The sequence below is a fragment of the Pezoporus occidentalis genome, unplaced genomic scaffold (assembly GCF_034315485.1).
Source record: "Pezoporus occidentalis ecotype Australia unplaced genomic scaffold, CSIRO_AGI_Poc_V1 ctg39, whole genome shotgun sequence".
Taxonomy (NCBI): Eukaryota; Metazoa; Chordata; class Aves; order Psittaciformes; family Psittacidae; genus Pezoporus; species Pezoporus occidentalis.
In genome coordinates, this window is record NW_026915713.1 from 5572894 (window position 1) to 5593847 (window position 20954).

Genomic DNA, 20954 nt, shown 5'->3' on the forward strand with positions numbered 1-20954 from the left:
CCACCATCACATTACAACACAGATACTTAACAGCTCGATGCACTCCAGCAGCAGCCGTTGATTAGGTCAGTTTCAGCTCAAGTCACTAAATAATTTAAATCTTTAATACTGAAACCCACTATAAATGAGATTTTTAAAACTTGAGTAAGCTTTTATTTAAGGGCATCTAAAAAGCTCTTAAATCACTGCTGTTCAAGCACCAATTTTTCTGCACTGGCACTGGCTGCTCAGCAGGAATTTCTTGCAGCGTGTAGGTACCCCAAGGACAGGGAAGCCTTGCAGCTTCGGAAATACCTCTTATAAAAGCCTTTTTAAAGCATGAAATGCATTGGTTCATTTTCTTAGTAAATAGGCCCACTGTTTCTAGGAACAGTTTTTCATGGTTTAAAATAAAAGGATTCCCCTGCAGCCTCCAATTTCCCTCTCCTGGGATAATGAGCTCACACCAGCAGTTCATCAGCTCCCAGGGTTGTCCCAGCTCCCAAGAGCAGCTAAAGCATCCCGGAAGCACTGTGTTCATACTCCCATTTGTCTCAAAATCCGTGCCATCTAGTTTGCAGGCATCCAACCTAGTGTGAACCTGTTTACCTAGGGCTCCCTGTGTAATCTGTAGAAAGTGTCCTTGGGGCAACTGAGTCCCCTTGAAGTGTGCATCATGGTGGAGGAGCACCTGGTATGCAGGAGAGCTGAGGAGGCTGCCCTCCTCCTTAAGGTGCTGTCTCAGGGGCCTCATGTTAAATGGGCTAAACCCAAGCCCTGGAGGCTGGCTTCAGCCTGGAAGCACATGTTTCAACTCTGCTTCAAGGAAATGGGAGTTTTCCCACTTGATGTAACAGAGAAAAGTTTGCATCTCCGTGGGTACTCCTATTATCCACGTGAAATGTATAGGATATCTTGTGAATAGCAACATTAAAAGGACACTTGGCAGTAAGGTGATGGGTTAATGATACAAACAGTGTTTGCATAATTGTACAGCACGTGTACATTTGCTGCCTTATACACTTAATTCATTGCCCACTAGCTCTTGTACTGTGAAAAAAATACAAACGGGAATCTCGGCTGCCTTTCATTATAACATTTTATACACTACTGTCCAAGTTACTCCTGGGGTTCTCAAGGATCACGAACATATCATTCTATGTAAATAGTTGTGTAACATCTTTAGATAAGGCACAAAACATTTAATTTAGGGTTTCAATACGCTGGCATGTGTCGTGGAAAGAATCTGTATTATTTGTTTTATGGAGGGACTTGGTGCCTGAGCTGAGCTCTCAGTGCTGCTCTGCCTGAGACAAGTTTATATTAATTTTCTTTGGCAATCAGCTTTCAAGAAAAATAGGAAATATTTAGGCTTCACAGGCCTTCAGCTAGTGGTCTACATCCTACCCAGCTTTTATACTCCAGTGCTGTTATATATAAAGCATTTCTATGTGTGCTGAAGTTTAAACACAGCAACAAACCCGCTGAATATTTGGTTGGGTTTTTTTCATGAATGAATCCATGATTGTAAAATTGTTAGGAGCGTGTGGAGAAATCATGGGCAAAGCAGGAAAAGGTAGAAAAAAGATGCATTCCCTTGGCTGTTACAAGCTATGGGACTGAGATTTCCCGTCCTACAAAAAAAAAAAAAAAAAAAAAGACCACCTCATGTAAAATCCAGATAACATTTGAAACTAAAAAATATAGACCAACAGGAGTGACAGAGGCAGTTGCTGGAAGGGCTTACTGTGCTGGATAGAGATTAGAGGATTTATTTCTACTTCAACAACAGCACAATTAGAAGTCAGAAGATAAGTGGTAACTGTAACACCCTTGCTATAAATATTCTAAGAGAGTAAAACCCTGAACATGACAAAAGCAAAATGTTTAAGAAGTTGTTTGTTAAATCCCCTATGGCTCAACTGCACTTTTCATTTATTCACTCTTCCTAGCTTTTTTTAAACTTTAGCATGTATTTATCATGATTTATTAGCACATCGATTAAAGGTGTTTGTTGCAGAACATCGTACTTTCATGTATCTGCTAACAAAGTAATTTGCAAGTACGTTTTGGAAGGAACAGAAGGAAGAAAGAAGAAAATACCACACTACATGGTATGGAGCCACTGAAAACTTGGAACATTTTCCTATATGATATTTCCCATGATATCTCATGCCAACACTATTTTAATAAATCCATAGGAACAAAGCCCAAAAGCCCCTACACCTACACCTAACAGCTTCTCCTCCTAAAAAAGGCATCCCCATCTGCTTTTGCTGGTGTGAGCATAGATCTGTGCCCCTGGGGTTGCTCCTGGAGCCAGGCCCCCAGTTTGCTGGTACTCACTCATGTGAGGGGATGCCGTTGGCGAAGACACCTTCATAGTGGCTGATGCCCTTCTGCTGGGTGACGCTGATCTGCCCGCCCAGCTCGTCTGTGATAATGCCTGCATGTATCGCCGACTTGCACAGCAGCGAGGTCTGAAAGGCAGAAGCCAGCAGAAACCAAAGCTCAGAGGATCAGTCTGACAACCGGCTAGTCCTTTCACTTCCAAGCCACTAGAACACAGGTGTTAGAGCTCATAAAATCTGGCAAAGGCTGAAGAGGTGTAAGAGGCGGGGAGGGATGAACAACAGTAATCTTTGGGAAAATGTTTCCAAAAGTCACCTTTTCCCCACCTCTCCTCCCTAAATAAAAAAGCAAATAATCTACTTCTGAGAAGGTGCTGTGAGATTTTAATCCAATAAGTATTGTGTCACTCCTTAGGAAAACAAAGTCAAAGGCAAGGCAACTCTTCTTTGCAAAGAGAAAATGGTAATTACTTGATGGACCTGCCTGAAGGCAGACCTATCTATTATTGCACCTTAGGATCTGAGTCATGACATACATTAGGAGATTTGGCTATGTGCTGAGTAGCTGCAGCCCGGTTTTAAGTATAGCCCATTTGCCAGCGTCTCATGTGGGTAATGCTGAAAAATACAGGCAAGACAACTTGTGTGGAATCAGGTGGCAATAACGTACCCCTGGGCTTGGGCAGAGGAGAGAAAGACCAGTGGAAAGTGCAAAGGAGACACTCCCAGGGGCTGCTGGCAGAGACTGGTCTCATTCACACAGACCCAGTTTGGGCTATGCTACTGGACAAGCTACAGGGCAAGCTGTCCCGTCCCCCCCCCAGGGAGGGGTGGGAGAGGGGGAATACAAAGGCAGCAGGTCTCCAGAATCCTGCAGGTTCTTCCCATCAGAAAAGCTGAATCCCCTCAGCAACGGGGGGAAAATTTCATTCAAAAATTCCTCAGCGCAGATAAGATCTGCATGAGGTCATGCCATGTGCTGCTTTTCTTTCTAATCACCCCAAGAAAGGGCAAGCATAACTCCAGATAATGAGAATGTAAAGTGACATTTCTTTGTTTCTTCAGCTCTGCCACTTTCCAGGCTGGAGTGGAGTGCTTGAATAACTGGATGAACAGGTTAAACGTGAACACTGACTTTTTGGAGACTCAGCAGCTGGTACATCTGTGATAGGGTGGGATTTTACTTCAGTAGTATGATTAAACTTGCTGCATTGTGAGAGACAAAAAGATTTCATAGCCATGACAGGAGGAGAGTCCAGGGTGAGGGGCACAGAGAAGGCAAAGCACTGCTTTATACAAACTGTGAGTAAATGCAATCACTCAGGCAACTTCTTTGCTTTAAAGAACTAGCAGTTAGAACAACCCCAGAGGTTGGTAGTTATCAGTGGGAGGTGATTGGGCAGTGTATTTTATTTTCCTACTAGGGAAATGCACATAGACTGCAAACAAGTAAAAGTTGAAGTCGTAGGAATATTTAGCACATCCATAAGCACTACCTCGAGAGGCATAAACCTTATGCGGCGCTTTTCCAGAAAGCCAGAAACCACAAGTCAGTAGGTGTGTTTGACAATCCATGGACTTTGCTCTCACACAATTGATTGGTTTGTTTGAAAAGTGTCCCTGTGTGCTTATATACTGATAACATACTCATATACTGATAATAAAAGGTATATTTAACACGGCTGGGAGGAAATGCTGACAAAAGTCAAGTGACAAATGTTGAAACCCAGTTGTGTTATGCTTCTCTGTTGTGTCTTTATAAATTTTCCCTCATTATCCTGTGCACTTACATCTCTGTATCCTTCTTCGATATTCCCAGAAATGTCACCTGCTATGTCTCTGCAGCCAGCAGGACAGTATCTGCTGTAGGGAGAGAAGAGAAGCTTGTTTAAAACATGAACTGTAGTGATGATACACAAAAATGAGCTCGTACAGAAGAAATGCTCTCAAACCAATAAATATTTTAGCAGTAAGTTCTGGCTGGCGATCTGAGTCTAGGAGGCTTAAATAAATGCGCCCTTGCATTGATGAGTGAAGTGCATGCAAAGAACCAGAAAAGCAGTTTTGCAAGGGCATTTCTGTTTAATTCTCTTGTTCTAGAAATGCTACCATGCGAGTTTTCAGCACAGCCCAGATAAGAAACCTACATGCACATCCAGGGAGCAGCCAGAAGAGCACAATTTATTACCATTTCAAATCCTATCACAAAGTTCAGGGAACCAAGAAATTATAGCTTGTCCTCAGATAATCTTGTATCAGCTAGGACATGATCTGCTCTCAGGAGAAGCACTGGAATTTAAGGCTACTTTGAATTTCAAAGTGGAAACTCTTTTTACATATACCATGTATATGTATATCCTAACGAGAACTGCTGAGAGCTCTGTAACTCCATTCCCTCATTTTTCTGCGCTGCAGACTTCCAGTCTGCACTACTGCTTCTCACAACCAGGCCTTTGAGCATCAGAACTCAAAAAAAATCACTTCTCCAGAAATCCAAGACTGTACTTGCTTTATATGACATTTTCTGACAATTGGACCAGATGACAGATGGAGCAAAGCAAGCCAGAACACAAAAAGCAGCAAACACTCTTTACCTGTATTCAGTCTGTGTGTAGTGGTTAGCTCTTTCCAAACATGTGATTAGATCTGTGAAAAGTTTATAAATGTCAATCCCCATTGTAGGATGTAGAAATACTGACAAATATTTGGCTAAACATGAAATTACACTTAAAGGTATCTCTGTATAATACTTAAAACAATTTTTTTTAAATAGGAAGCAATAGCTACAGTTTCCCTTCAGTCTTTCCATCTCGCTCTTCTACTCTTCTTATGCTTTACACCTTCAACAAAGTCACACATACCCCAGAGTATTAACTGTAGGAATCAAATCTTAATCTCTCCTATCCCTTCATCCTGTCACTGTGTGGTAGATACTGGCGCTCTGAATACAGTGGAGCTTCAAGGAAAAGGTACTAATTTTCTCTTTCACTGGGCCTGTATTGCAAATTGTGTAGGTAAGATTTCAGCAGCTATTCCACCTGGTTAATGTTACAACTGCTTCTTGCACACACACTATCAGAAATATCATGGTACATGCTAATCTGGAAATTTTAAGGATGAAACATTTGGGCTGAAGTCTGTGTGTGTAGAGAAGATAATTAAATACAGGGGACCGTGCCACTAATCCTTTACTACTGCTGGATTTCACTTTACCTGGATGATCACTACTGGCATAGGACAACAGAAAGCCTCGTCCTGACACATGGGATCCACTCTCAAAGTGAATAGTCGCTTCATTGCTGTCCAGAATAATTTCTTTGGGGACAGGCATCACATTACCACAATATGGCCCTACAGACAGAACACAAAAGAATTCAAAAGTTTAGATGACATCATTACGCTGGAATATTCTCATGATTAGCAAAGAGTTTCATAACACACGCATTCTCCTTCAGTACCAATCCAGCTGTTGACAAAAAGGTTTTGGCTTCAGCCCTTTTAGGGGTATGAGCTCCAAAGTTACCCTGACAAGGAGTGGCCAGAATCCAGCTGTCTCTCCATGGTAGCAATTCCAGCATCCATGTCTCTCATCACATAAGCCTTAAGAGAATGATTAATGCCCTTCAGCCTCTTAAGTACAGAGCGCTTACAACCAGCAGTAAATCATTAAAGAAAAGAACAGCATGTTCGAAAACAAATAAGGGATCTATACAGGGTCCCCTAGATAAACTCTCCAGACACATACAGCTCATGCTGGTGTAGCACAGCAGCCATTCAGGAAAAACTAAGATCACAAACAGGGTACCTGACCCTCAAGAACCTCTGTGCCACAGGCTGTGAACTGTACCACAAGGCAGTATCACTTTACTCAGAAAATTTCTTGATTTATTTTCCCTTTATAAACATCATCAGACCACTGAAGTCTACAGTTCAAGTCTACAGATCTAAACAAAAAAGAGAGGGAGAGGAAGAAGATGAAGGGAATAGGACAGGGAGACAAGAGGCTTCTGCTCATACTGAATGAGATAAGGGTTTTATAGCTACTGACTGCAGTATCTTGGGACAGTCTTTGGGACACTCCTTTCTTGTGACAGCAGGCATGCCTGGGACTCTTTAATAATTGCATTTGCTTCTTCAGAAGTCAGTTCCCGCTGGGAGCTTTCTTTTCAGATTGCCCCAGTCTTTTCTCTTGCCTTCTATCACCACACCTGGGTGCAAACACTTATCCCTGGCTGCACTCAAGGCACAGATGACACAGAAAATCCAAAGCAGTTGGGGTACACTTCTTTTGAATTTACAAGGATGCTTACGATATAAACTGCTAAGAAAAAGCTTTTGTGAAATTGTAAACAGTTGGTTTTTGTTTTTTTTTCCCCAAGAGAAAAAACAAACAAGTCCCTGTAGAAGCCCTCAGCCCATCTGTTCTGTTGAGGTGAATGACAGCCTTTGCGTCCTAAAGCAAGTCCTTGGGATGAAAAGCGATCACTTTGATTTTTCCTAGACAACCTCATTTTATTGGTGGTGGATACAACTTGGAACTGACTTCTGAGGTACAAGAAATGACAGTCACAGCACGACACAAATTTGATGAGCCCTTCCTAACAGGCTCCTAAGAGCATCTTCATTTTGCTTGATTCTCTTGAGGGGAATCTTTCCCAAATACTTCATTTGCCTTATATCAACCGTAAGATCAGCCCAACTGGAGCCAATGACAGCCAGTTGTCAGCAGAACCGAGCAAACCAAAGAAGGAACTCTGTCTTTTGGCTTATAAAAATCATACAGCAAAGCAAAGCAGGCAGAGAAACAAGCAATGAGTGTGACATTTCCCTGGAGTACTCATGTGTTAAAAATGACTCACGACTTAGTCAGAGAAAACAAAGTCTATAAAAAGGGTTAAATGAATTGCTTAGGAAATGAACTTATCAAAAAGACAGCATCTGACACTGTGTCATACCAGACAACTGCACGAGTGATTTATTCGGGGTGGTCTTTTGTGTCAGATTGCAGTGGGAGAAGAAAAGTGCTAACTTATTTTTTTCTTATCAAGAGAGAGAAAGGGGGAGAAGACAAGAAGGTATTGCATTTCTTCAGAATAAAACATCTGAGAAAGCCTTAGTCCTCTTCTTCTTTCAAGGATTGTCTCTAGGTATTTTCTCACAAGTACTCTTTGGCTTTCTCCCTCACAGCAATTGGCAGTGACCTATCTACTCTGTAGGTATAATTTAGACAGCTGATTCACTCAATCACACACTGGTTGGATTAGGGCTATGTGTCTCCTCCAGTAGCAAGTCTGCTTACATTCCATATAATTATACAAACAAATCACACATATAAACAAACCCAATCAAATACAAAAACATAAAATAAGACATATAAAATTGTATAATCCAAATGAAAGTCAAAATTCAGAAAAAATCAGCAAGCAATGCCTAAAGACATGTTTCTACTGTTAAGTAATAAATCTAAGAAGGGTTACCAGGTTATGGTTATCATCTGCCAAGAACAGTTCCAGTGTACTGAGAGATTCCCATCAGTAGCTCAAAAGTAAGGGGCCTAGGACTAATACACTTCCATACAGCAATCCTCCACCTCCTTTAATGTTGTAAAGCCAGATAAAGGATAGTCTCCCAGGCTCTCTGCATTTCAGCTTGTGGTTGCTTCAATTAGATGCATTTCCTATATGCACAGTAGATTTGTTCTCCATCGACTTACCTACTACCTTGAATACCTATATTGTGAGATTTTATAGGCATTAGAAGATTAAAACCAATCATCATTGGTACACACTAAAATTTACCTAACAACTGTATATACTAGTCTGTATTTTCCGCTTGCACTTGAGGCGATAAAAACACTACTTTATTGCTTACTTTTACTTATACGTGCCTCCATCTTCTTTGTGCATTCCGTCTAGGATTTATTGATTTCCCTAGGTTGTCTATATGAATCCTGTACAACCACAGTGGAATGGAGGGATGATGGAGAAAGCCTTGTTTTATATTTGGTATGAAAATGTGAAACTTGTTTATAGGGCCCTGTTAACTTTTACTGCAGCATTTGGACTTAACTCTGGATAAACATTTAATCCCTAAGCCTGGGACTAAGCCAAAAGTTTTTTAAGCTCCCTTTTGAGAATTGCCAGATCACGTTATCAGTTTTTCATCTTCTAATGTTAGTTGCAAGGTGGGCTGTTTTGCATATTCAGCTTGAAAAACAAGTTGTGAATGCTGATCTCTCTCCTTGTTTCCTGTTGAAGTGATTCGGCTGGAGCTCTGCTAGGGTAAGTAGGCAAGATTATTTGGTTTGTTTACTAAGAACAAAGACAAGAGTTTGATTTAATAAACAGATATATTGCATGTCATGAAACTGAGTAGGTGTTTTCCATATTTCAGTATTACTACATCTAGACGCCAGGGTCTTTTCTTCTTTCCATGCCTCAATAAATAGTTGACCCAACTGTGGCTCCATCTCTTTGCTCTAGATTCCTTATTTCCTATTTATTTATTTCATTCTGCAGGATTGCTATTAGGGACCTAAGGATTTCGAATGTATCTAATTTAATATTCTCTATAATTAAAGTAACATTGAATGCCTTTCATCCAGAACTTCTGATCTGTTGGTATGGTTTAGGTGGCTTAAATTAAATACTTTATTTTGGAATCGCTGTCTCCAAGCAGTATTAACATCCTGCAAGATACACAGTAAATTGCCTCACAGATATCCTTTGGCTGGCTCCTCTGGAGACTTAAGAGACTATTTTACGTGTTGTTTATTTTTTAAACATTAGCGATAGTCTACTGCTTTTGTCTTTTTCATAATAGTGTTGGTTTGCAAATCTGATGATCTTTACAGTATTGTCTGGTTTTATGAGGTCTAGTTTACTTCTACTGTCAACCAGGCTCTGTCATATTTCCTGAGATTGCTTTGTTGAACTACGTTCCTCTATTTTTTCTACTTCCCTTAAGAAGTGCTGTGCCTAGAAGACTCTCTTCTCTCACATCAGCTGGCATGCCTACATGCTGTTGGTTTCTGTAGTTCTTAATCCTTTCTACCTCTTCTGTACGACTTTTGTTTCCTTTTAAAAGCAATTATTTTCTGCTTTAGCTGTTGCATGTCTGGTTCACTATGCCCATTCTGCTTTCAGATTCCTCAACACCACTTGAAATCTGCAGTTTGACATTTCCAGAGATCTTTGAGAAACTTGGTTTAGATATCAAGTTATTATGTCTTCTGTTCAACAGAGAATCTTCTCCAATTTTTCTGCCTTTACTTTCAGGGTAAGCCATGGCTGGTGAGCAATGTGTAGCAATGATCCCACAGATTGGCCTCTCCAGGATTACCCTTTCCTAATGCCTTTTGGGGGGGTAAATGTTTTAAATTTTGATCCTTATATTTAGCAGGGTTTTTTTTTTGTTCAGCTAAAGCAATTCGGAAGTACCTCAGTAGCTGGGGAAGGTCAGGGGACATGATGAACTTGGATTATGCTTGCTCCACTTCAGAGTGCAAGTCTTTCACAAAGAGCTCACAAAATCTGCAATGATCTGTTGTATGAAAACATCTGCATTCTTGAAATTCATCTCCATCCCACATTCACATAAATGTTTCATTTTCATAAGCAGTAACTCTTTTTCTCCCCAGAGAGGAGAAATATACACATATGCTCCAACCCAACATGCAAAAGGGATAACCAGCATCTACCTGCAAGGATGTGCCAGGAGACGAAAAGTGCTGCTCTATGTCCTTTTTTGCAGGACATAAGGTGATGTTTAATACTCAGTAGATATGAGTTGACAGAGTGGTCAGGGTGAGGCAGCCTGGTTATTCAGTGTATAACTGTGCAACACAGTCTGACCTCAGGCTGAGGGATAAGTATTTCTCATTTTAGGAAAAACAAATATAACATTCAATAAGAGTTTCCAAAGGGTTACCAAAGACTGTGAAAAAGGAAAGAAAAGGGCATCCAGGAAAAGACAGGCTGGAGAAGTAATTACAATTTAAAAAAAGAGAGTCTAGGCCATCTGCACAGGCTGTAGGTCTGTCTGCTTGACCTCAGGTGAGATCCTCCACTACTAACATGGCTGTGGTTTTAGCCAAACCCAAAGCAGCACAGTTAGGAATCATGAGTAAAGAACTGCAGCTGTTCAACAAAAACCACAGAAAAATACACAGTACACTTTATGCAGCTAAGAGGGAAAAAAGAATGCATTTGATAAAACAAATGCAGACATCTTTTGTTGCATAAATCTTTCCAAAGCTGAAACCTCAGGATACTGCCACCACTCAGGCGAAACCCAACTGTTACAAGAGTTTTGACTTGGGAAACCACTCAACTTGATCCTCAGTGAGAACATGTCTGGGCATTTCCCTGGATTTCCTGAAATACCAGAAACAATACTGTAATAGCAAGTTTCCTTTGAGGGCGAAAAAGAAATCTGGACACACCCTTTATTCAAGCAAGACATTTATAACATTACATAATAAGGGAAGACTGGTTTGATGAATCCCCTCAAGTCATAATGACAGGTAGGAGGCATCCGAAAGCACTTGGTTCTCCCGCACACACACGTGTGCACACACACACATTCTCTCTGTAGCCATCACACATCAGTAAGTGCTCAATAACACCCTTAGCTATAGCAACCCTTAGCAACTGGGTGCGGGGAGGAGAGAGCATTTTCAGCAATTTGTCTATTTCACGCTAGTTACCAGCTGTAAATTATGCAAGAACAAGTTAACTGCACAACTCTCCAAATTATTACTAGTCACTCAGTAGATCTGACATCCACCCCAGAGGAACACATCAACCTCCTACTGACTGCAAGTGAATGGAGAAGTAAGTAGGCACTTATCTCTTCCTTTAATCCCTCTTCAGTCAAGACTGATGATCATCTCACAAAATTAAGGGAAAAAATACTAAGCCATTAGTTGGGGAAACGGGAGGGGGGGTGGGAATCAAGGAAAAAAAAAGGTCAAAAGATGTACAGAAATCTGATAAAAACATGAAAAGAAGCTGACTAAAAGCAGTTCCTGTCAAACTTTTACAACATTTATATTACACCTCATAAGTAGTGCAAGTTTTGTTCTTGAGAACTACAGGACCAACATGGTTAATCTTGTTTTCACATATCCCTTTAACTAATTAAAAAATCAGAAGCTCTTATTCAGAGCTCAGTTATTTTTAATATGCTCAGATAATGCAATTAACTTGAGAAGAAACGCATTTCAGTAAAGGTTGCACCTTGTCTACAGCATGAGATCATGCTTCATATTAAATTTACATTCTAGATTACTTTAGTGGGATAAACAATCCTGTATTTTCATCGAGTGCAAAGCTATACCTTTGAAATAGAACATGATCATCTATTTATTTCTCTTAGAGACACCATGTGCCAAGCTGTGCTAATATTTAAAGGATTGTCAGACAAAGGTGACTCAGTTTCACCAAAACTGATGCTAGACTACCTTTGCTGACTTGTGATTAATATTTTCACATCTGTTTGGATACAGTTTGAAAGAAAAGGCTTGCTACAGTTTCATTTCTTCAGTGAACACTAAGGAAAACAGTCTGCAGAGTAATAACACGGAGATAAAGTGTTCAGCCACTTTAAGTCTCCAGTTTCAGAGCTTCATAAAGATTAGTTAATGACCATCTTTTGATTACAATGTTGGAGAAATCTAAATGCAATGGCTGCCTTCACGTGTCCATCAAAGCTAAGAACTATCAAAGGTGAGAACTGTAGCGTCACATTTGTGTCCCAGTTGAGTAGGGAGGCTTCAGTAGATCTGCATACAGAGCAATGCTACATGCTTTGCTAGGATGGAATTATGTTTGTAATACTCAGCCTACAAAATTTGATGAATGCCCTGAATTTTAATAAAACTTTCAAGCAAGTGGTCTAATCTGTAATCACTGACCTACAAAAGTGAAGAAATTAATGTTATGGTTAACATAAATCAATTAATCCATTCATTTATATACAACAGCTTTCCCTTACTTCATGGAACATAATACACCAACCACAAATTGAGTTACTCATGCTGTACTGCATGAATCCCAGTAGAAGGTTATAATGATAAATGAATCAAAGTTAAATGTAAAGACAACATGTGAAACATGAGAAATCTGAAAGGAAAACAATATTTTGTCATCTGAAAACTTGTTTACACTAATATTATATTTACATGCATAATCTAGTGTTTTGTTTCTGACCAATCTTCTAATCTTCAGATACACTCCTCAGCAGATATTTGTAAGTGTACTGACATTCACCCTGTTGTCTTCTATAGAAGTGAAGAGATTGGCATGGTATTTAAAACATATTTCCCTTTGGACCCCTATTGTCTTATAATTGCAGACGTGTTAAATAAAGAGCAAAGGCTGGTTGGCTAATTTGAAACAAGAGTAACATTCACACTGCCAGCTTTCATACTTAGCTTTTTTTTAGGTTTCCTTTTTAAATCCAGGTCAAATACAGAAAATATGCAAAGATGCAAGGTTTTAATTGCTCATATATTTTCAAGGCCTGCAAAATCTTTTCAACTCTCCACCATCCTATGAAAGAATTTTAATGGCAAAGGACAGTATATTCCTGCCCAAAGGGAAGAGGTTGACCTGCCTGTACATGGAAAGGTTTTGAAGGGGAGATCTGGGCTCAGAAGCAGCTATATAAAAGGACACTAAACAGTCTGAATAAATTTAGCAGTGCTTACTTACGCATCTTCTTTCCCTTACATAAATGCATAGTAAAACCCAGAGCTATAGCAAAACTGTTGAAACAACTGAAATTCATATATGAGATCAGAGTTTCTCTGTGTCTTTTAAAACATAAGTGATATCGCACTATTTCCACGTTGTCTTGGATGGGTTTACCTGAAGAGGTTCTGGAGGTATTCTAGTGGGAAAGTCTACAGTGAGCTGCAGACCACAAAAACCATTGCAGATGGTATGTCTGCCTAAGCCATAAAACTTGTTTAATCAGATATGAGCAAAATCTGCTAATTGTGCAGTTCGTTACTGAGAATGCAAATTATAATCCTCATGCATCAGACATTGCCAATCAGGTCTGAAAATGGGTGTGGGAATACTTTAAAGAAATTCATTACATGGATTTGATTGCATAATACACAGGTATTCTGTGCTTTCAGGCTGAGTAACTACAGGACTGAACTATGTGAAGATGTCTTCAGGCTGATGTGTAAGGAGCCAGAATTTCAATCAACATGTAAGCTTAATTTTTCACTTCAGAAAACAATATATTTATTTATCCTTGTTTAGCCTTTGATCAGAAATGTCAAGATAGCATCAATAAAAACTGTTCAAAGACATGATAATGCAATACTAAACTATTTCTTACTGCCAAGTACAGACAGACTACTTTAGGTGAACACAACTCACTACTTACAGTTCTGAAATGAATCATAGAATGAATGGTTTGTGTTGGAAGGGACCTTAAAGATCATCCAGTTCCAACTCCCCTGCCGTGGGCAGGGACACCTTTCATTAGACCAGGCTGCTCAAAACCCCATCCAGCCTGGCCTTGAACACTGCCAAGGATGGGGCATCTACCACCTCTCTGGGCAACCTGTGCCAGTGTCTCACCAACCTCACAGTAAAGAATGAAGTAAACAACACCAAAAAAAAATCACAGCACACACTAACAGAGATGCTCCTTATTCCTCAAATCAACCTCTGTGCAACATGTCACTGCCCACTCTTAGTGAAGCTCTTTCAAAATGTAATACCTCCCCCGTGAGAACAATAATTACCTTTACCTTGGTTTGGGAGCAAGGTTTTAATACCTCACTTGATCTTATCTTACAGGATGAGTAATAGGACTATCATGCTCATGAATGAAAGGTAATCATTCGTCCTTACTACTAAGACATCTTATGAGTCCTCATCTTAGGGAAACCACTCACTTTTCTGAGCTAAGCAATGAGTTGGGTGAGCTGGAAAACCTGCAGAGGCTCTGTGTAGTTCATCTCTTCACTGTCTTTTCCCATTGAATCCATTCTGTTTTATAAGTCCCATACAGCACATTCAGCCTCAGCTGGCTGAAGGGCTATCACTCATTCCCAGAAGGCAAAATTTTATGAGCTGTGGATTCATGAGTTTATTCCTGCCTGTGGAACTCCTTGCAGCCCTGAATTTTAATTGGACTTCTGAAAAAGGGCACACTGACTTGAAAATCAGTTTGACTCTTCCAGAAAGAGCAGATCAAAAGTTTCAGCAACAACTGTCTGGGAAAACCGCTTTGAGGAAGGCCCCGGGTTCTCCCTGGGTAAGATCCTGTTGTCATTATGATTGTTTTAAGTGTACAGCTATAGCAGATTACTGACTTACCTTCCTGTGCAAATCTCTTACAGGACTGCAGACCAGCTGTGGGCATTTAATATCTGCAAGTATTAAAGCCTGTACATCAGCAAAGGTTATCAGTAACTAATAGCTAGCAATAATAAAGGTTATCTCCCCTCTGAGCCGTGAACTAGGAAATAGAGACATGCAGGATCATGGACTCCAGCTTCTCATCTTGTCTTTGCCTAGTTCATGAGCTACCTCTTCTCCTACCCAAGAAGGGAACAGGGCTGATACAGATCCATGTATTTACTGCACCAAAGCTGTGATAGTACAGCTCTGCAGGCCTGAGAGCAGAGCTCTCAGGTGAATATGCCACAGCTGGGCACAAGCCCCTCTGGCATCTCGGCAGTGCAGCATGGCAGCGCCCCCAGCCTCTGCAGAACAACATCAGGTGTGAGGGGCAATGGCCTCCCATACTGAGAACACACTTGAATATGAAAAGGAGGAGGAAAGGACAAAGGCTGACAGTTCTTGCATTTTGCTGAGCTGGCTTTTAATCACACATCTAACAGTTCATGTACCGACCGCTATCTTATCTTTTACATACCATGCAATGTTGAAGAGCTCTGGATGGTAAGGTAGCTGGATTCACATTTCTGTGATTCAATATCCAGGTCTCCAATTTTTAAGATCAGGCGTTTTCCTGGAGGCACTTGGATTTTCTTTTCACAAAGAGTGTAGTTTGGGTACGTCCCAGGATAGTTCTTGGATGCCAGGGTCCCACTGTCTTGATACATCACCATGTGCCCACATCCATCCCCTGCAGCAGGGTATGAAACAAGGAAGAGAAACAAAACTTATTCCTCAAAAAAAAAAAAGTAAGAAAATACTGGTCACATAATGGTGTCTCATGTGTGCTTCCACTAAAATAAACATGGTCATATTTCTCTTGTAAAGCAGTACAAAGGAGGGTTGGAAACATTCATGAACTAAGATGCATTTGACAGTCACGTATAAACACAGTCTCTCTGGCTTTCTGTTTTACAGCCAAACGCTACTGAAACACTGATGATGCACTTCCACATGTAATAGATAGGATTCTGCCTTAAACAGATTTATCCCAATTCTCATTCCGCATTTTATTTCCATAGAAAGAGCCATCAGAGAGAGGGTAACTGAATCATACATGAAAACACAAACACGACTTAACTCCGTACTATCACAGACCTGACTCATCTTGCTTTCCTGTTATATTTCTTGTGCCACTGGCACAACAGAAAAAGTGCAGGGGACAAAGCAAAGAACAAGAGGAGCTTCAAATGTGGGATGTGTATCGTTAATAGTGCATAGGTTACTCCATGGTAGTATACCTGGAGATGTAAGTGCTGCTGCCTCCTTCCTCAAGAGGTGAGGAGAGGTGCCCGCAAAGTGTGTTTTGGGGGCACTGCGTAGGAGTCTTCCCTTGGTGGAGAGGCACCTGAGGAGCAGCTGCAGCAGAACGTATGACAACAGGAAAAGGTGTATGGAAATACGTGGGGGGATGTGGGGACTGACACAGAAAACAGGAAGCATTCAAGGAGGCAAAGGAAGCAGGTATCAGGTAAGAGACCTTGACTACTAAAGGAAGCAATTTTTATTGAACTATCTAAAAGTGTGCTAGTAACTTATAATGTATATATTAAAAATTAAATTATTTCATTTTGCTGTATCTTCCAAATAATGGAAACTATTATAACAGTGGAACTAGTGCCATGTGCATGCACATATAACCAGCAATCCTGTTTTCACTCAGTTAGGGCACAGGCACTCTTTCCATAGGAGTCTTGTCTACTGTTATCCCTTATCAGTGCAAAACTGAAGCTGGTCCTGGAAGTGTTAATAAAATTAAGAATCCTGCAGAGCTGGGAATTCACAATGTTCACTTTAACTACCCAAAATTTTACTTTGGGGGGTATTTTGGTTAAACTGTTTTAGTCGGTGCATTTTAATTACTATCTGAATTTCCTTTCACAATCACTATGAAACAAAATTAAGGTTTGATAAGATTGTTTAAAAATGAACAACTAGAAATGAAGTGTTGATAAAGAAATGTGCCACACTGGTGGTTGGGGGGAAAGTGGCATGCTGTGCAAAGATAAGCTCCAAGCTATCAAACTCTGACTTGCTACTAGATAATTACACTGCCATTTCATCCAACTCAAATGCTTTTTCACAAACAACAGCATTTTTTTGAAGCTTAAGCATTATTACTAGCTTTGTTGCCTGCTATTTAATTTTGGTGCAGGTTCATGCTTGGAATAGAGGTGAACAGGAGACATAGATCCAAAATCATATCACCATAAACCATATTAAATACATTTTTTCAGATCTCCTTGTTCACATGCTTTAAAAAACATCTGTTGTTCAAGCCTTTTATCCAATGTATTGATTTCAGAATGCATAGGAAAAATACTCAAGATGAAAGGCAAACTGGCCTCCTGAGCAAATCATCTTTTAATAGAAACTTTCTGCAGCAGGAATAAGAATATAAGGAGCAATACAGTATATGAGCTATCAACCTTCGGAATCCAGGAGGGGTCACAGAGGCCCAGGCAGTATAAAACCAGATTGCTTCCAGCATGACACAGGACAACCCTGCTGCCTGTGTAGCCATCTACCATGCAGTGAAAAAAACCTGCTCATGACCTTTAATTTAAACTGCATGTTTCTAACTGTAAGTATTTACTTTAGCTGGGCTGATGAAAATAAAGTAACTGGAGCTTAGTTTGCAACTTATCCTTATTGGAAAAGGAAAGGTAAAACAAAGGGAAAAGCTACACAACCACAACCAAATGTCATGGGGATGAACTCTTTAAAATGAAAAGTTTAGTGCTCACAGTCTTCATCTTGCTGGGCTGTGCTCAGGCCTCTGTCACCTCAGTACAAACCCAAGCATCCTTTGTGGTACAAAACACTCCTCAAAAAAAGACATCGCTATCATGGTAGGACCCTGACAACTGTTCAGGTCACAGAGCATTATACTTCTGCAGAAAGTAAACTGGCAAAACTGTGACCCAGAGACCTCAGCCTGCCATCCTCCTCTGTCAAGTTTACATGAGGTCATGTTCCCGGGGAAACTCCTTTTCTAAAACCCTGCCCTTGCATCAGTGTTGGAACCTATTAACACAAGAACATCTTTTGAGAGAAGAAAGCACAAATGCTATTTTTCGACTTTTCACTAGTGGAATGTGGTCATTCAAACACTCCAGATGATGACTGGGAAGCACAGCATCACCCTACACCTGCAACATCCCTTGCTGCCTCTTGTCCTGTCTGCCTGACTGCCTCAAAGGAAATGGTCATGACAAAAGACTGTTCACCACAAGAACTGAAAAAATGTCCAGAAAGTGAGACAATGTGAAATGTGCTGGAAAGTGCACCCTAGGGAAGGAGTCTGAAGGTGTAGAGGGAAGATAGAATAAAACACATGATCTGATAATTCATTCAAAGAAAGATTTCATAGAGTCATAGAATGATTTGGGTTGGAAAGGACCTTTAAAGATCATCCAGCTCCAGCCCCCCTGCCACGGGCAGGGACACCTCACACTAGACCAGGTTGCTCAAAACCCCATCCTGCCTGGCCTTGAACACTGCCAGGGATGGGGCAGACACAGCTTCTCTGGACAACCTGTGCCAGTGCCTCATCAACCTCACATTAAAAATTTAATTATTTGAATGATTAAATATTTAATGACTAAATTGACAAAAAAAATTACAAATTTAACCCCACTGTATAACCAAGGGCTCAGACATGGAGGCCAAATATAAGGAATTAAAAATGCATCTCTGTTCATATCTTCAAATAAAAAATGTGAACAGTATGACCATAAGTTTTGCTCTTATCATTATTTTCCACATGAAATTTTGATTTTCAGTACAAATGTACTGCCCAAACCTCAAATGCATTGAGTTTAAACCACAATGGATTGTCCTTATGAAAACCATGGTTTAAATACCTATGTCACACTCTTTTCTACAGGCACTGCTCTTCTGGCTGGAAATACATGTATTCAACCAGTCATTTTGACACAAGATGCCTTGCTAACACTACATTTTCACTTAACGTTACTTCTCAGAACTGCTTTTATCACCCCATTTGGCAAGAAGCTGGCAGCCTTTACTCAGACATCCAGGTTTCATCACTTCTCACTGGACCAGAGCAAAGCAAAATATTTGAGCATAAGGTATTCAGCAGCCAGAAAGTCTAAACATGCTTAGATTTAATAAAAGCTCTCCTCAGCACCAGGAGTTACTAAAAGCACATCAGACATGCTTTGTAAAATGGATTCCCATGTGCATTTGAATCAAGATCGTAGTTTCTGGACTGTGGGCTCCTGCCTTTTGGCTTATGCGCAGGTTGCACCAAAGATCACACAGCGCTGGAATTAAGGCTGTTTACCACAGATAAAAATAGTCTCCTATGGCAGACAATGGAAATAACTCCCCAAGAAGAGAGAACCATGACCGACGCTTCCTGCCGTTGCAGCAGGCACACCGCTTGCACCTTGCCCGTACTCACACAGTGCATGCATGCAAAACCAAACCTGGGACCTGGCTAGAAGACACCAGTGCATGTCCCTATGGAGAGAGCCGGAGGAGGTAACAGGTGGCTGGCAGGTAGTACCGTTTCCCATCCTCAGACACATGCACTGTGGATACATGAAGGACAAGGTGAAGGAGTACCTCTGAGCAGCTACATCTGAGCTGGGTCTGGTCATAGCTGCTGGCTCATGGGCAGAAGAGATCTAACCTGCCCAGCAAGGATGTAGGTGGTGAAATTGATGCCCCAAAACAAGCTCAACCCCACACTATGAGCTGCCCTGCACATCGCCCCTGACAGATACTGTAGCTTCAGGAAAACAGTGGTGGTCCCAGAAGCAGCAGTGATAGACCTGGCTTCTTCAGGTACCCTCCTGCCACCCAAAATCACCTGGCTATGCTGTCTCCTCCCATTGTTTCCCAAGCCCAGTGCACAAGCCGAACCCTGGCCTCTCACTCCACTGCTCCCTGGGCCTTTCCACCTCCTTCTCACATGCACAAATGGGTAAGTGCAGTGCCTTTATCCAAGCACTCAGCACATTGCTCCCAAGTTAGGGAACAGGCTACAGATTTTCCCATAGCTGCTATAAAAAGTGTCCATGGGCTGCACCTTTCACCAAATGTATTTATGCCGCCAACTACAAAATGGTTACACAGCATGGTATCAAAGTGCACTTTCAGAAGCACTGCTACAGTATCTTGGCAGCAAACAGCTGCCTTTTTCATCCTTCTGGTTTACCCTCACGAAGCAATTAATAACTGACTTGGACTCACTCCAGTGCTAAATACGTGTTACACCTAGGCGCTCTCACACACACAGCCAGCGGCTCCCTGCCCTCTTCTACCCTGTCGGGCACCCACCATTCCTCTCTCAGCCTCTTTGCCTACAGACTCCTGCTGCCCGTTGGCTGCCGGTCTCTTCCCACCAGGACAAAGACACTCAAGGCAACCTTATTTCCCTCTCTTGTCTCCTCTCCCAGTCTGACATCCCTTTGCATGCCCACCTTCATGCTGGTTCTCCAGACAAGGTGTGCTCCCCTTACCCTGCATGGAGGCTAGGGAGCAGAGCCTGCAGGGGGCTACTGGCCTGTCCTTCCTTCCCACTTCTCCTTCCCTTGAGAGGAGAGAGCAGAAAACTAAGTTTGCATACCTAAATTTCGGGTTCAGACAGAAATCAGTGTTTTCTGGAGAGTCACAGCTGCAAATAGATGCAGCCAAAGTGAACAGAATGCCACTGAGTAAAGGGTAGGGCTTTGAGAGTTCTGATGAGAAGCCCCATGAGGAGAAATGAGATTAGTCTTGTCTTCCACATTGCTCTCCCTGAAGTAGTAACTCCAGCTTATTAAAAGATACAGTACTAACTGAGTCAGGAAGGAATTCTGGGCCTGTGTTTGAAAGAAGATTTGAGTTATGCATAAGAAAAGTTAAGTATCCAAGAAAGAAATCAACCCTTTCCCGTCATACCTGTGCCCTCCCTGCTCATGTAGGATAGGAGAAAAGACCAGAGGAAAAAACCCAAGATATTTTGCCAGATGCCATCCAAATTGGCTTGTGTGGTCTGACAACATCAGGTTTTCATACAGCTACTCTAATGTCCATCACTAACAGAATCATGCACGCTGCAAGCACAAACAGGTTTGTACCTTCACCGTTTTCTGAGGTGATGGAGTAAAATCCAGAGTTAAGTGTTTCATCTCTAATCTCTCCACTGCCAAACCTGGGTCAAGAGCATCAGCGCTTTACTGTG

General features: G+C 41.2%; 1 protein-coding gene across 1 annotated transcript in view; it reads right to left on the minus strand.

Moving 5' to 3' along the window:
- The window catches only part of DCBLD1 (discoidin, CUB and LCCL domain containing 1), a 48478-nt gene that overhangs the window by 17063 nt on the left and 10461 nt on the right, over nt 1-20954 (minus strand). Inside the window, exons 2-6 of the mRNA XM_062632441.1 lie at nt 15237-15449; nt 5544-5681; nt 4925-4976; nt 4121-4193; nt 2326-2459 (exon numbers count right to left, since the gene is read on the minus strand). Coding sequence (XP_062488425.1) covers nt 2326-2459; nt 4121-4193; nt 4925-4976; nt 5544-5681; nt 15237-15449 — 610 coding nt within the window. The remainder of the gene's footprint in view (nt 1-2325; nt 2460-4120; nt 4194-4924; nt 4977-5543; nt 5682-15236; nt 15450-20954) is intronic.